The sequence below is a fragment of the Chiloscyllium punctatum genome, chromosome 10 (assembly GCF_047496795.1).
Source record: "Chiloscyllium punctatum isolate Juve2018m chromosome 10, sChiPun1.3, whole genome shotgun sequence".
In the NCBI taxonomy this organism is placed as follows: Eukaryota; Metazoa; Chordata; class Chondrichthyes; order Orectolobiformes; family Hemiscylliidae; genus Chiloscyllium; species Chiloscyllium punctatum.
In genome coordinates, this window is record NC_092748.1 from 67,516,819 (window position 1) to 67,531,962 (window position 15,144).

The 15,144-nt window shown below is 40.3% G+C and overlaps 1 protein-coding gene across 9 annotated transcripts in view; it reads left to right on the forward strand.

Moving 5' to 3' along the window:
- Positions 1-2,705, forward strand: part of pkp4 (plakophilin 4) — a 213,203-nt gene extending 210,498 nt beyond the window's left edge. For all 9 annotated transcript variants that reach the window (XM_072579401.1, XM_072579403.1, XM_072579400.1 and 6 more), the window contains 2 exons: positions 362-435; positions 1,741-2,705. In XM_072579401.1, the coding sequence (XP_072435502.1) occupies positions 362-435; positions 1,741-1,989 (323 nt within the window). In that variant the 3' untranslated portion in view covers positions 1,990-2,705. The remainder of the gene's footprint in view (positions 1-361; positions 436-1,740) is intronic.
- The last annotated feature ends 12,439 nt before the right edge of the window (positions 2,706-15,144 follow it).

Sequence of the window (15,144 nt, forward strand, 5' to 3'; positions counted from 1 at the left end):
AATATTTTGTCACATGTATTTAATCTTATTTAACTTTGCCAACATTTTGTATTCAGTCTTGTTCACTCTTCTTTGCACTTTTCAATGTTAATGCACAGCTGGACTTCCTGTCCTAATAAAGGTTAATATTATTACTCCTCAGTCATCACTAGGTTTACCATTGCCAATCTAAAATTATAAATTCTTAATGTAAATTCAGAATGGCAATGCATTTTTTATTTTCTAATACTTAGTTTCCCATGGTTTAATTTTCTTTCTAACATACAACCTTTTGGCTTACATACCCTGATTTTTGGCTACTAATTGTAAACACAACTAATACATTCCTCTTCCATATTAATCGAAATGTATTGTTATGTAGGTTCCAGTAAGCCGTCACCTATTTACATTGGTTCCTATTCTTCACCAGCAAGAGAGGAATCAAGACGACTTCATGTAAGTGTTACAGTCCTCTAAGGAAAATAAGTAGAACATTTAAGCAGTATAATACAAAGTCCGAGACAGAAAATCAAAAGTACTACCTGTAATTTAGATTCAACAATAAAAAAAGACACACGTGCATTTCTCTCTAGCAGTTGAGTCTATTATGAATTGAGTTTATGCAGGATCTATCTATTTTGCAGTAAATATTTTGACCAACAGATAAATTAATGTTAAAAATTTCATTAAACGTTAATATTGTGCAAACCCATTTGCAGGTTAGGATCACAAGTAAATTTGCTGGAAAGCATTAGATGAGTACTCAGTATTGTATCTGAGCTTTCTGTGTTATCCAGGAATTTGTGACAAGTCATTGAATGCAGTCTTCATTTTCTAGTTAAGCGCATTAGGTTTAACTTGTTTTCCTCACAGGTTTGATGGTTGAGAAGAATTATGAATTCTAGTTTTGCCACTTATTTTTAATCATTTGGTAATACAGAACTTGAATATTGTTGAAAAATGACAGATTCTTTTCAAAGCTTTTCATCTTGTACTCATCAAGGCAACTTGCAAAAATTACCTAAGAAATAGGGAAAAACAACATTATCCTGGATAAGAAGATAATGCTGATTGGTTGGCAAGTGGACCTTCTTAGTAGAGGTGTTGCCATGGAAAATGCACTTGTTAGTGAAGACTGACAGTTGACTGCAGGTCTTGCTTAAATTTTAAACAAGGCATGTTGACTCTGGCATTGCCAGAGAAAGAATCAAGTGTGTGGCTGTCCCCTGGTTTATTGAGTTGAAAAGGAGCAATATATGTACATATTTTTCCTGTCTGCAAAGAAATGGAACCTGTGTATTAATATATGTAGCTCACAGAATGTACAAGTGCACCATACTGCATGGCTGACTAATCAGGTTATTAGCATAATTCTTTGCACATTCAAGATTATTTATGCAGAATCCTATCTAAATTGGATACTGGGTTTTCCAAGCCTGGCCTGCTACGTAGATCCCAAATAGAGTCATAGAGATATACAGCACGAAAACAGACCCTTCAGTCCATATTTGTAGATTGTATCAAATAGCCTGTTCCATTTGCTGTTCACATCAAGCAAGGTACTAAATACAACCAACTAACACACTCTTGCATGTTAATGAAACATACTGAATAAACTTCATATATCTTGAATGGGGACACATCTGCTCTGCTTTTAATTCATTTGTTTAAATATTTTTCTTCTTTTGCTGATATTAAGTATGTATGTAATAGCATTATACCACTGATGTTTGTGCATCTGTTAATTTTTCCTTGTTACAGCATCCACAGATGTACTATGGCCAAGAAGAATCAATCAGGAGAAATTATGACGCATATAGATTGTATATGCAGTCTCCACACTGTTATGATGACCCCTATTTTGATGACCAAATTCATTATCAAACTGCCACTGATTATGCATCACAACATGGACTGAAAACATCAACTAACTACGTGGACTTATACTCTGCTACACGGCCGCCTTACAGAGCAGACCAATACCCAGGATCCCCAGATTCCTGGGTTTAACACTTGGAAGGAAAAATAAAAGAACAATATATTATTGCTCTGATTGTTTCTGATTATAAGTGATCATCGATGTAAGAGATTTCTAGTGGAGACAATGTGAATGTAACTTTCAGGAAGGAATTCAGGATGTGATTTTTAACATTGAAATCATGGAAGTAAGTGCAAAGGAAGATTGATGGGAGAGTCTATAACTCTGTATAGATGTTAGATTTCTTATGTGTAACTCTTGTAATTTGGTGGAGGTGTAGGCCATGTGATGAAAGGTTTGTGGTGGAAGAAAATAATTGGAGAAAGTATGGGCCAAATAAAATATGAAACTTTTGTGAATAGTCTCACTCTGTTGGTTTGTACAGACATTTTGAATATATACCCTTCTTGTTTAACTGAAATAATGAGCCTTCAAATTATGTATTCCATTTCCCCTTGTAAATTTGCTTTCTTTGGTGTAAATATGGAAATGCCATATGAACAAGGGTTGCTGTTATTTCAGAAAGCAGTATCCTATATCGAAATTAAATTTAAAAATCTAAGTGATATACAAAAGATGAATTATTCTAAATGAAAATAAGTCACATTTTGTTTTAAACGAGTTTTGGAATTTCAAAGAACATGCATTTCTCAGTGAACTGAATACTTATTTTTCCATTCCCATTCTGTGGCTACTTTCACTGCCATTTGCAATATGCATTTATAAATAAATGTGATCATTTCATTCACTGACGTTTTGTGCTCAAGTTTCTGCTTATTGGAAAAATTCAAGGTAGAATTGGTGTATCTGGTATCTACATGGGCATATTTATTAATTTGGTACTTCCAGATTGGAAAAGCTCATCTTAAAATCCAACCAGCCTTTTATTTTTATGACTATAAAGTGTTTTCCATGGTATATGTTGATACATATAGTGAAGAAGTTGAGTTATTTCTCTCCTATCACTGCTGTTTAAGAGTTAGCACTCATTGTTCTTGTACTTTTCACCCACCATTGGTAATTAATAAATTGCAACTATGACTCTGATTCTAATTCATTAATTTTCAAATTCATTTTTTAAAAAAAAGTCTTCAAACAAGCCCATCAACAGAGCAAAATCCAAATTATTTTTACGTCGAGGGCCATTCTTAAATATTTCTCTTCGAGCTACCTTTTGACTTTTTTTGGGGGGCTATTTTTCATTCTCACAAACTTCTTCATTAGGCAAGGCACAGTCATGTATTTGTATTGTATGGAGTATTTGAGTTCAGAAGCTGATTTAAAAGAATTTCTTATGTTCCTCAATAATTATTCCTTATTCCCAATTCCTCCACCTCCACCACATCTATTCCCAGGATGACCAATTCCATCTAGAAAGTCCCAGGTGGCCTTCTCCTTCCACGATCGCACATTCCCTTTCCACGTGGTTGACTATGCCCTCCGATGCACCTCCTCCACTTCACACACCACACACCACCGTCCTTGAACACCACCCCTCCCAACGCAACAAGGTCAGAACCCCCCGGTCCTCATCTTCCGACCCACCAACCTCCGCAGACATCGCATCATCCTCCGCCATTTCCCCATCCCCAAAAGGACCCCACCACCAGAGATATACTTCGATCTGCGCTCCTATCAGCATTCTGAAAAGATCATTCCCTCCTCAACTCACCAGGTCCACACCATCCCCCACCCCGCTCCTGGCACCTTTCCCTGCCATTGCAGGAATTGCAAAACCTGCACCCACGCCACTCCCCTCACCTCCATTCAAGGCCCCAAGAGATCCTTCCACATCCGTCAGAAATTCACCTGTACCTCTACCAATGTCATCTACTGCATCTATTGCACCCGATGTGGTCTCCTCTGTATTGGGGAGACAGGACGCTGCCTTGCGGATCATTTCAGAGAACATCTCTGGGACACCTGCACCCACCAACCCCACCACCTTGTGGCTGAACACTTCAACTCCCTGCCCTCCCCCACTCAGTCAAGAACATGCAGATCCTGGGCCGCCTCCACCTCCAAGATATTACCAAATGATGGCTGGAGGAGGAACGCCTCTTATTCTGCCTTGGGACCCTGCAACCACATGGGATAAATGTGGATTTCAACAACTTCCTCATTTCCTCTCTCTCTTCCCCCCCCCCACATTATTCCAGTCCAAAGCCTCCAACTCAGCACCGCCCTCCTGACTTGTCCATCACTTCCCTCTCTGACCTATCACCTTTACCCTCACCCTCATCCATCTATTGCTTTCCCAGCTACCTCCACCAACCCCACCCCCTCCCACTTAACTCTCAGCCCCAATCCACAAGCCTCATTCATGATGAAGGGCTTCTGCCTGAAACATTGATTCTCCTGCTCCTCAGATGCTGCCTGACCTGCTGTGCTTTTCCAGCAATACACACTCCACATTAGGAAAGCACAACTTTCCTAGACGCCACAGTTGGTTCAAGACAACAGGCATAAGTTAGCAAATATTTTTCTTTCAATTACTAACACATTTTCCGTTCCATTAAAAAACCAGATTAATTTGCAATCAATTCATTGTGACTTCAGTGTTTCCAGCTAACAAAGTATACCTTAGCTAAGCTCTTTTAACAGGTCCTCCTTGGCAACTTCCCTTCTGTTTCACCTTTGCAGTTGTGTGTCTTCCAATGTACCCTTTGCAGTCTCTTGCTTCTCTTTCACCCACCCACCCTGTCCTCTCCTCCTTTTGTTGACATCGACCCCTCATCTCGGTCTGCACACTCTTGTTCAATTCTCTCTCTCCACCCCATCACCACCAACAACAATCTATCTGGCTGCTTCCCTCCTGCTGGCTTTGCATGACAAACCACAACTACATCCCCATGACTAAATCCCAGCCCCCAGCAGGGCTTTGACTGGCAGCTGTGCATAGCCTCACCAGCCTTATTCAATGTTGCTACTTACCTTCTTGTTGCTGCTCTAACCACAGAGTATTTCTCTGCATTTGCTGCAGAGGAAAAACAGCCTTTGATCGCTAGAGCAGCAGCTTTTAAAATTACTCAAGTCCCTGCATGGAGGTGATCTGTTTTTGATTGGCGACATGATTCATTTTTCCTGGGCAAATGAACCACTGTTGGAGGGGCCTTGAATTCTGTACCATGAATCAGTCCAGCTTTTCCATCACTTTTTGGAAATCTACTGCAGTACTTTTATTTGCAGCTTATAACTTCAAAGTGCCCACATTAACAACCTTCAATGCCAAAGGAATCCTTGCATGCTGCTTCATGTCAAGATCACCACGATGCTGCTACAGAGATGATCAGTGACAATTAATATACTTGTCAGTTTTTTTCAAAGGTTTTAGCAAGACAATGCATCCTTGCATTGGCAGTTTGAGTTACAGTGACGCAGATTTGTCTTTCAGCAATTTCTTAATCAGTTCCCAGTGATTTTCATGCAATGTTATCTCGAGCTGATTTTAAAATATGGAGATAATATTGACAGTCTTTGTATGTCTGTAAAGCAAACAAAAGCATTTTTGATATTTAAACTAGTAAAACTTTTGCAAGGTGACACATCAATCTGACATCTGAACAGGATTATTAGAACATGGGAATTTGAAAAAAATAGGTCATGTCACCATTCCTACTTCAGCAAGAGCACAGAATGTACTTAAGGTGGTACTGGTGAGGGCTAGTGGCACTAGCCTTCAGATCTGCTTCAATCTGTCCAGACAAGAAGGGTTTATATGAATACGACCAGTGCAGATTCAGTGACCGCTTCACAGAACATTTCTACTACATCCATAGGAATGACCCCAACCTTCCAGTTGCTTACCATTTTTAATAAACTATCTTGCTTTCATGCTTGCCTTTCTGTCCTGTTCCAGTGAAGCACAAAGCAAGCTCGAGGAATGACACTCCTTTTCTGTTTAGGCAGTTTACAGCCTCTGTGATTCAACATTGAATTCCATAACTTCAGAAACGAGCCATCTGATGTCTGTCCTCCATTTTCCTTATATGCTCTCCTACCCCCTCAGCTTTGTCTTTTTTGTATCAGTTTTCTCCTTTGTGAAGAGGGGGTAGGTGGGCTGCTTTGCTTTGGATGATTGAGCTTTGCGTGTTTTTGGAGCTGCAGCCATCCAGGCAAATAGAAAATATTCTGTTACACTGAACTTAGGTCTTTGTAGACTATATTGTAGGTGGTGACTAGATTTTGGGGAATTGGGAGGTGAATTATTCATTACAGAATTCCCAACCCCTCTCCTGCTCTTGTAACCAGTTTATATATAGCTAATGCTGTTTAAGTTTCTCGTCATTAGTAACTCTCAGAATGTTGATGGTGTTTTGTTCATCCATGGTAATCCTGTTGAATGTCAAGGGATATTGATTAGATCCTCATGTTTGAGATGGTCATTGCCTTGTTTGGCGCAAACACTAATTTCCATTTATCAGCCAACTTTGAAATGTTGTCCAAGATGCTCAAAATTGACTTCAAAATAGTGTCTTATGATAAATTCACAAGAATTTTTGTAGCTGCCATCATAATTTTCAAATGTACTAGATATGAATTCTTTTTAAAGAATCAAGTTAATTTTTTGATATTTCTTTGTTTTGTATTCAGCCATTGTTTTGTTAAAATTTAAACAACAGCTATGTTATTTTATCATTGTTTATTGATTTGGCCCAGTATATCTGATATTTGGGATTTATAAATTTTCAACTATTTTGAAATGTATTCATGTCATGGTAAATTATGCTTCATGTGCTGAATCTTCCATAGTAAGATACAAACACCAATTTCAGCTGAGGTGTATAAAACACAAATAGTAAGAATCTTTCAAGCACTTCTGCAGTTCCATTTATTTTGACAAAAGTAGCTAGGCTTTCTGCAATAACCATACCCATGAAAAGATGAAAGCTACATGCAGGAACTTAAATTCTATTTCTTTTCCCCTAATGTGAATGGACACAAATTAAACAAAGTGAATAAATGGTATCTGATTCACTGATGCCTGTTTTATTGCCCTGCCATCATTACACATTCAACCCAAAAGTAACTCTCACCTTAATCGCAACAATAGTTAGAGCAAAACATTTGGCATTAAGCCAAAATTAATCCAGGCAATGATGTAATTATAACTTCAAAACCAATTTTCCTCACTGGAGGAAAGTATAACTGATTTCTGTTGAATTGTCATGTTATTTAATATTCACAATCCCCATATCCAGCAGCTGATCTTTTACAAAACATTAATGTTATTTGCAGAACCTAATAACTTTCTCAATGTTATCACACTATTTGGATCGTGCTTTGAATTTTAAAGGATACCAGAATCACATTCTATAATTAACTGCAGGCATGCAATAATTCTAATTTCTCTACAAATTGTTGCATTTAATGAGTAAAATGCCTTCAGGACAAATTCCAGTATTCCCTCTAAGGGATAAATCAAAGCACTACCTTAATAAACCACATCACAACATGGTTCAAGTGCCATTAACTGACTATTAAAATATTTTCATGTCTTCTTTAGTACTTTTATGTCATCATATCCTAGGTTATTTCAGAATGCTGAGCAGAATGAGTTTAAAACCGCCTACTAAAAACTTCGATTGGTACATTTTTGTGATAATGCTGATGGTTCAATTTCATTGGTCAGTGATATAATGCAATAGTGTTCTGATGAGGATGGTTACTTATGCTTTGAAAGATCATAAAATAAAGGAGCAGAATTAATCCATTTGGCCCCTCAGGTCTGCACTGTCATTTGATCATGGCTGATATGTTTCTCAACCCCATTCTCCTGCTTACTCCCTAAGCCTTGATCCCCTTAATAATTGATATTGTTTTATTGAATTTGTATAGTATTGGTTTACAGGTACAAAAGCGCAAGGATCTTAAAGTTCCATGGTAGTTCCCATGGAACATTAATGCTGTCGAACATTATCTCCAATGGAAAATTTACTTACTTAGAGTCATTTATATTTAAATAATGTAACTCATGTGCATTGAAAAAAGTGAGGACTGCAGATGCTGGAGGTCAGAATTGAAAAGTGTGGCCCTGGAAAAACACAGCAGGTCAGGCAGCATCTGAAGAGCAGGAGAGTCGATATTGTCAGCATCGGCCCTTCATCAAGAATTCCTGATGAAGGGCTTATGCCTGAAACGTCAACAGTCCTGCTCCTCAGATGCTACCTGATCTGTTGTGCTGTTCTAGTCCCCTACTTTTTTTAAGGTTCTGTACACACTAAGTTACCTGGTAGTTAGGAGCTGGTTAGTGATGGCTTCAGAAGGCTGGGCAACATAAGGAAATTCTGAGTTTACTGTCATAATGGTTACTTCATGTCTGATAAGCTATTTTTAAAACACACCTATAGCCAGGGTACTACAAAGTGACACGGAATTTAAAGATTCACCTTAAGATGAGGTGCAGTGGGGGATCTAAGATGGCGGTGATCTGAGAAGTTCACACTGCAGAGCTTTGTATCGCAGCGGGAGCAGGACGGTCCTTTAACCCACCCAACCCAGGTCATCAGGATTTCTTGGGGTTTCTTGGTGTTGGAAAGATTGTGGAGCCCCAAGAAACATTTAAAAATTGACTTGCCTGTATTTTCAGCTGTCCAGAAATGCCTAAAAAGGGAGGAGGAACATCTGAGGCCGGGCCTGCAGCTCAGCCTGCAGCAGCCTCAGAGCCGATTACTCTCCAGGACCTGGTGAACCAGCTCTCGAAATCTCGCGAGATGTTGGGGAAACAGATTGAAGATAAGCTGGCTCCAGTCTCTCTCATGCTGCAGAAGCACGAGCAGCAGCTGGGAGACCTGGAGAAGAGGACGGATGAGGTGGAGCACAGGGTCACAGTGGTGGAAGCTGATGCCAATTCATTCAAGGATGAGATCCAAGCCCTGAAGACGCAGGTTCGTAATTTGCATGACCAAGTGGATGATCTTGAAAACAGGGGCAGGAGAAAAAACATTCGGATCATCGGTCTGCCCGAGGGTAAGGAAGGTGAGCAGCCTGCAGAATTGTGGAAAATTGGCTTCCGAAATTCCTTGACTTGGAGACTGGTAGGAGAGGATTGAAGATAGAGAGGGCTCACTGGGTCGCAGCACGGAGGTCGAGTCTGGGTCAACACCCTCGTCCTTTCCTGGTGTGGTTCCATCCTTACCGGGATAAGGAGAGAGTCATGGAGACTTCCAGACTCCAGGGGAAGGATCCAAAGGCCCTAATTTACGAGGGGTCTAAGATCATGCTTTTTCAGGACTTTTCAGCGGTGGTGATCCAGAAACAAAAATTGTATGACGGTGTCAAGAGGAGATTGAAGGAGCTTCGGATTCAGTACTCCGAGATATCCGGCAGTGCTTCGGATCACCTTAGATGGATCCATGCATCTCTTTGACACATCGGAGAAGGCAAGAGACTTTGTGGACAAACTAACCTAAGTTAAACAATTGTAGTATGTATAAGTATCGTAGCTTGGGTATGCATTTATCATTCTGTAAAAGAAATGGAGGAAATCCGGTTGGAACTTTGTTTTTCCCCTTTTTTTTACCTCTATGGATAATAATTTGGTTCAAACTATGTCTGGCGGTGGTTAAGATGTACATTTTAAATTTCTAAGTTAGGACATACCAAAGGATGGATGGGGTATTTATTCCCCTTTTTTTTTATAAAATAATTTTTTTTATTCATATTGATATTCTATGGGGTATTTATTCTTTTTAGCTTGTGCTTGCGATGCGACTCTAGCTGGGAAAAGTGAAGGTGGTTGAGATGGTTAGATGGAGAAAGTGAGGACTGCAGATGCTGGAGATCAGAGCTGAAAATGTGTTGCTGGAAAAGCGCAGCAGGTCAGGCAGCATCCAAGGAAGAGGAGAATCGACGTTTCGGGCATCAGCCCCGAAACGTCGATTTTCCTGTTCCTTGGATGCTGCCTGACCTGCTGCGCTTTTCTAGCAACACATTTTCAGCTGAGATGGTTAGATGCCTATTTATGGGCAGTTCGGGATGGGTAGTTGCCCCCTCTGGGCAGGGAGTGAGCTCCCCTACTCAGCGCTATTGGCGCTTTATATGTTGGTTTGTTTTCTGGTTTTTTATTTTTAATAATTTTGTATGTTTGTTAAATGTAGTGGTTTTAGTTTATGTAGTTTGTAATATTTGGTGGATCATGTGACACTAAGGCTCAGCAATTTGTGGTTCGGGTTCCTCCTCTCCGGAATTTAAATGTAATTGCAGAAGATTATGGCTAATGATTTGATTAAATGGTGTACCTGGAATATCAAGGGAAGTCACTCACCAGTTAAGAGGAAGAAGGTACTCTTGAGTCTTAGAAAGGAGAAGGTGGATATTGTTTTGTTACGGGAGACACATTTGGATGACAAGGAGCATCTGAAATTACAGCAGAATGGCTTTGACAGAGTTTATTTTTCATCATTTAATACCAGAAGTAGGGGATTGGCTATATTGGTTAGGAAAAATCTCTCATTTAAATTGTTGGAATGTGTTAAAGACACATACGGGAGGTTTGTGATTCTTAAAGCCTTGATAAATGGGATATGGCATTTTAAATGTTTATTGTCCCCCAGCCCATCCTCTTAAATTCTTGGTAGATGCTTTTTCTAAACTGATAAGTCTCAAGTCTCGGTACATCATTATAGGGGGAGATTTTAAATGCCTCATGGATGCCACAGTAGACAGGTTGCCTAAAGGTCCCTTGATATCTTCTGCACAAACTAAACAGTTATTGGTTTTGTGTGGGGAATTAGGATTGGTGGATGTCTGGAGGTGTCTCCACCCTACAGGTAGGGATTTCACATTTTTCTCCAATCCGCACAGATGTCACACAAGGATTTATTTTTTTTCTGACCCCTGCAGTAACTCTGGATCTGGTGGCATCCTGTACGATTGGTAATATTGCCATCTCTGATCATGGTCCAGTGTATCTCATAGTTAAGATTAAGGATGTTACAGTGGATTCAAGGTACTGGCGAATGGACCCCTTTATTCTCATGGACAGCAAGTTTGTGGAGTTTTTCTCTAGGCAATTTCAGGCATTCCTAGACATCAACATAGGCTCGGTTGATAGCTCATCTGTTCTCTGGGAAACTGCCAAAGCTTATGCCAGGGGGTTAGTTATTTCATATTCCACAAGTAGGAAGCGGCAGAAGGGTGAGCAGCAACGTCTCCTTGAAGCACGGTTGAAGGCAGCCGAGAAGGCCTATTTTGACAGACCCTCGTTGGTCAAACTACAGAGGATTACGGCACTGCGGTCTGCACTAAATTCCGTGCTCGTACAGATGGCAAAGAAGGAGCTGGCTTTTGCAAAGCAAAGGTTATACGAGCATGGTGACAAGCCAAGCAAATACTTAGCATACCTTGCCAGAAAGAGAAGTGCCCCACAAACCATTACAGCGATTAGGGAAGGGTCTGGGAACCTAACATGTGATTCTAAAAAGATTAATGTGGCGTTCTAGAGATTCTACTCTAAATTATATCAATCTGAGAATTGTGAGGAGGGGCAGGCCAAAATGGAATCCTTTTTTAGAGATCTGAAGCTCTCAGGTGTGACTCCCGAACAACAGTCCTTTCTGAATGCCCCATTATCAGAGCAAGAAATGCAGGAAGCTGTGAGGCAGCTTCAGAGTGGAAAGGCGCCCGGTCCTGATGGACTTCCCAGTGAATTCTATAGGGAATTTATAAGTATATTGTCAGGCCCGATGCTGAATATGTTTAATGATTCATACAGTCATGTTTGCCTCCCACCATCTCTGAGAGAGGCCAATATTTCACTTATTCTTAAAAAAGGGAAGGATCCAGAAGAATGTGCTTCATTCAGGCCCATCTCGCTCTTAAATGTGGACTTTAAGATCCTTGTTAAGGCTAGAGACTGTGTTACCTTCTATTATTAAAGAGGATCAGACGGGCTTCATAAAGGGTCGCAGATCCTCAAATAACGTTAGGAGGCTGCTTAACGTAATTCAAGCATGTCAACAACAGTCAGTACAGGGATTGGTGATTTCTTTAGATGCAGAGAAGGCATTTGACCGAGTTGAGTGGCCGTACCTTTTCTATACTCTGGACCGGTTTGGTCTGGGCGAAGTTTTCATAAGATGGGTAAAGGTTCTCTACAGTGTACCCCTAGCTGCGGTCATTGCCAACACGGTACGATCAAGCAATTTTAATATTTCTAGGGGCAGCCGGCAGGACTGTCCCCTTTCACCATTACTTTTTATGTTGGTGATTGAACCGTTGGCAGAAGCCATTCGTGGGGATCTCAATATATCAGCTCCAGAAGTGGGGTCAAAATTACATAAGATCTCGCTGTATGCAGATGCAGATAATTTTCTTGACAAATCCAGCTGTATCAGGCAAGGCACTGAAACTATGCATTCACGCATTTGGTGCTTTTTCAGGGTATAAGATTAATTTTGCTAAATCAGAGGCTATGCCTATGGGTGGTCTTACGAAAGAGTTGGCTCTTGAAAGTGACTATAGATTCCCATTTAGGTGGTCACAGGGTGGTTTTGTGTATTTGGGCATATTCATTACTCCAGTTCAAAGCCAATTTTACTCAATTATTTGAAAAAATTAAACAAGATCTCCAAAGATGGGAGGCACTTCCAGTCTCATGGTTGGGTCGGATAGCACTTAAGATGAATATTCTCCCTCGTTTGCTATACCCTATATGGATGGTCCCCCTGATTTTTCAATAAACAAACACTCAGGAGACTGAACGGTTGGTTCAGCTCCTTTATCTGGCACCGTAAACGGCCCTCATTAAATTAGCCAAACTGCAGTTGCCTCACAGACTGGGGGGAGAAAACCTTCCGGACATTAAAAATTACCAATTAAGCTCACTTTTGACCTACGTAAGTGATTGGGTTTGTGGGGACCCTCTTTCAATATGGCTAGATATCGAAGTCTCCCAGGCAAGGTGCCCCCTTACAGTTTGCTGTTCTTGTACAAGGTGAGGACAGTTAGGGAATATTGCCATAACCTAATAGTCATCAATACTGTTAAAGCATGGAGGGCAATTTGGCAGAGGGAAGGTAATATTGGCAAAACATCTTTGTTTATGCCTTTAGTGGGTATGCCTAGTTTTCAACCAGGTATGATAGATTCAGGATTTAAACGTTGGGCAGCTAGGGGTATATCTCGCATGGGTGATTTATTTGAGGGAGATGTAATGATGTCCTTCGATCAGTTAGTACGGAAGTACGAGTTACCTAATAGAGACCTCTTTCGTTTTTACAAGTTAGGGATTTTATTAAAAAAAACACTTTTGACTGATCCCTACAAATCTGACATAGAAAGAGGGGTACCAAGGGCTAAGAGTACACTCTCTGTCTGTACTTTATATCACCAATTGGGGGTGCCACCTCAGATGAGTCTGATCAACTCTGCAAGATGTGGGAAAGAGAGCTGGGTGTTGAAGTTTCTTCAGAGGCATGGGAGGATATTTGGGAGAATGCAAGGAAGATATCAATTTGCAATAGGACCCATGCTTTACAGTTGAAGATTCTCCACAGGGTCCACTTTAGCCCCAGACCGTTTGTCAAAATTTAAACCAGGGGTATCTTCAGCATGTCCCAAGTGCAAGGTCTGTATGGGTACTCTTACCCATTGTCTTTGGTCTTGTGACAGGCTTCAAACATATTGGAGCGCTATGGTGGGTGCAATGGAGAGGATTTTAGGTGTAGAGGTGGAGAAGGAACCTATGTCGCTCCTTTTGGGCCTATCCATTGTCTTTCCTGCAGACTCGCATAAGGCAAAACTTTTCAATATTCTTACGTTCTATGCAAGGAAGACTATCTTGCTAGGTTGGATATCAGAAAACCCCCCAGGCCTGTTGGGTTGGCGGAAGATTGTTATGGGGCATATTCCCCTGGATTTTCTCACAAATATGGTACACCACAAAACTGAGAATTTTTACAAGACATGGCAACCCTTTTTGAAATACCTGAACACAGATTTATCTGCCACACTAACAAGGGCTTTTATATAGCCGTAACAATTGTGTTTCATGAGTCCAACAGCTAGGGAGGAGAAACCATGAATGTATGAGTGTTTTGTTTGGCTGGGCTGAGTTATTACTATTTATTTGTTTGTTGTTCGGTATTTATTTAGTTAGTTAAATAGCTAGTTTAGTTTTTTTTTAAATTTTATACTTCTCTATATATGTTTATACATTCGTATAGGAGGGTGGGTTGGGGAATTTTTTTATTATTTGGGTTTAGTTTTGTACTATTTTTGTACTGTTTTGAATTGCATTGTTTTGTATTTATTGTAATATTTAATCTATATTTCTTAATAAAAATGTATTATTTAAAAAAAAGATGAGGTGCAGCAAAGGAGCAGAACAATCAAAGAATATATCACTGTAAACATAATGCAACATCCCAAATCACTTTGCAAAGCATTACAAAACAATGATACCAACCATATAAAGATAATCAAACGTTTGGTGACAGTGTGAAGTTTTAACGATATCTCAAAAGGAGGAAAATGAGATTGAGAGATGTAAGAAAACAATTCTGGAACCTGAGATGAGGTAGCTGAGGGACACAATCATGAAACAATTGAAGTTGGGAATGCAGAAGAGGCCAGAGGTAGAGAGAAATAGATGTCTCTAAGGGGTGGCAATCTCTGACATATATTGTTACTCCATCCCTGTGCTTTTGTCACAAAAGGATGCAGGACTTGGGGGGGGGGGGGGGGGGGGGGTGTGGGTATGGTCGATGGGTCAGGATCTGAGAGAGGTGTGAGTGACTCTATTTAATAGTCTTAACTTTTCCTGAGTAATTATGTACTTAATTTCATCAAAACCCTCAATTCTTTAAATTATGTGGCGACTTTCGGAAATTTCTAGGCGTTGGGGAATTGCCTACCAGAATCTTTAATTTTCTGATCAAATCTTTTCCAGTCTGCTAAGATTGAACCCTGCTAATGCCCATTAATGCTGGCCTAATGATTAGTCAGTCCTCCTGAAGAAGGGCTTATGCCCGAAACGTCGATTCTCCTGCTCCTTGGATGCTGCCTGACCTGCTGTGCTTTTCCAGCAACACACTCTGGACTCTGATCTGCAGTCCTCACTTTCTCTTAATGAATAGCCAGTGGAATAACATCACCTCAGCGACAGGAGAAGTAGAAGAATCAGCCCATACCTCAGCGAGCCAAAGCTTTGGATGTTTATAAACATTATCACATTCCTTAAGGAT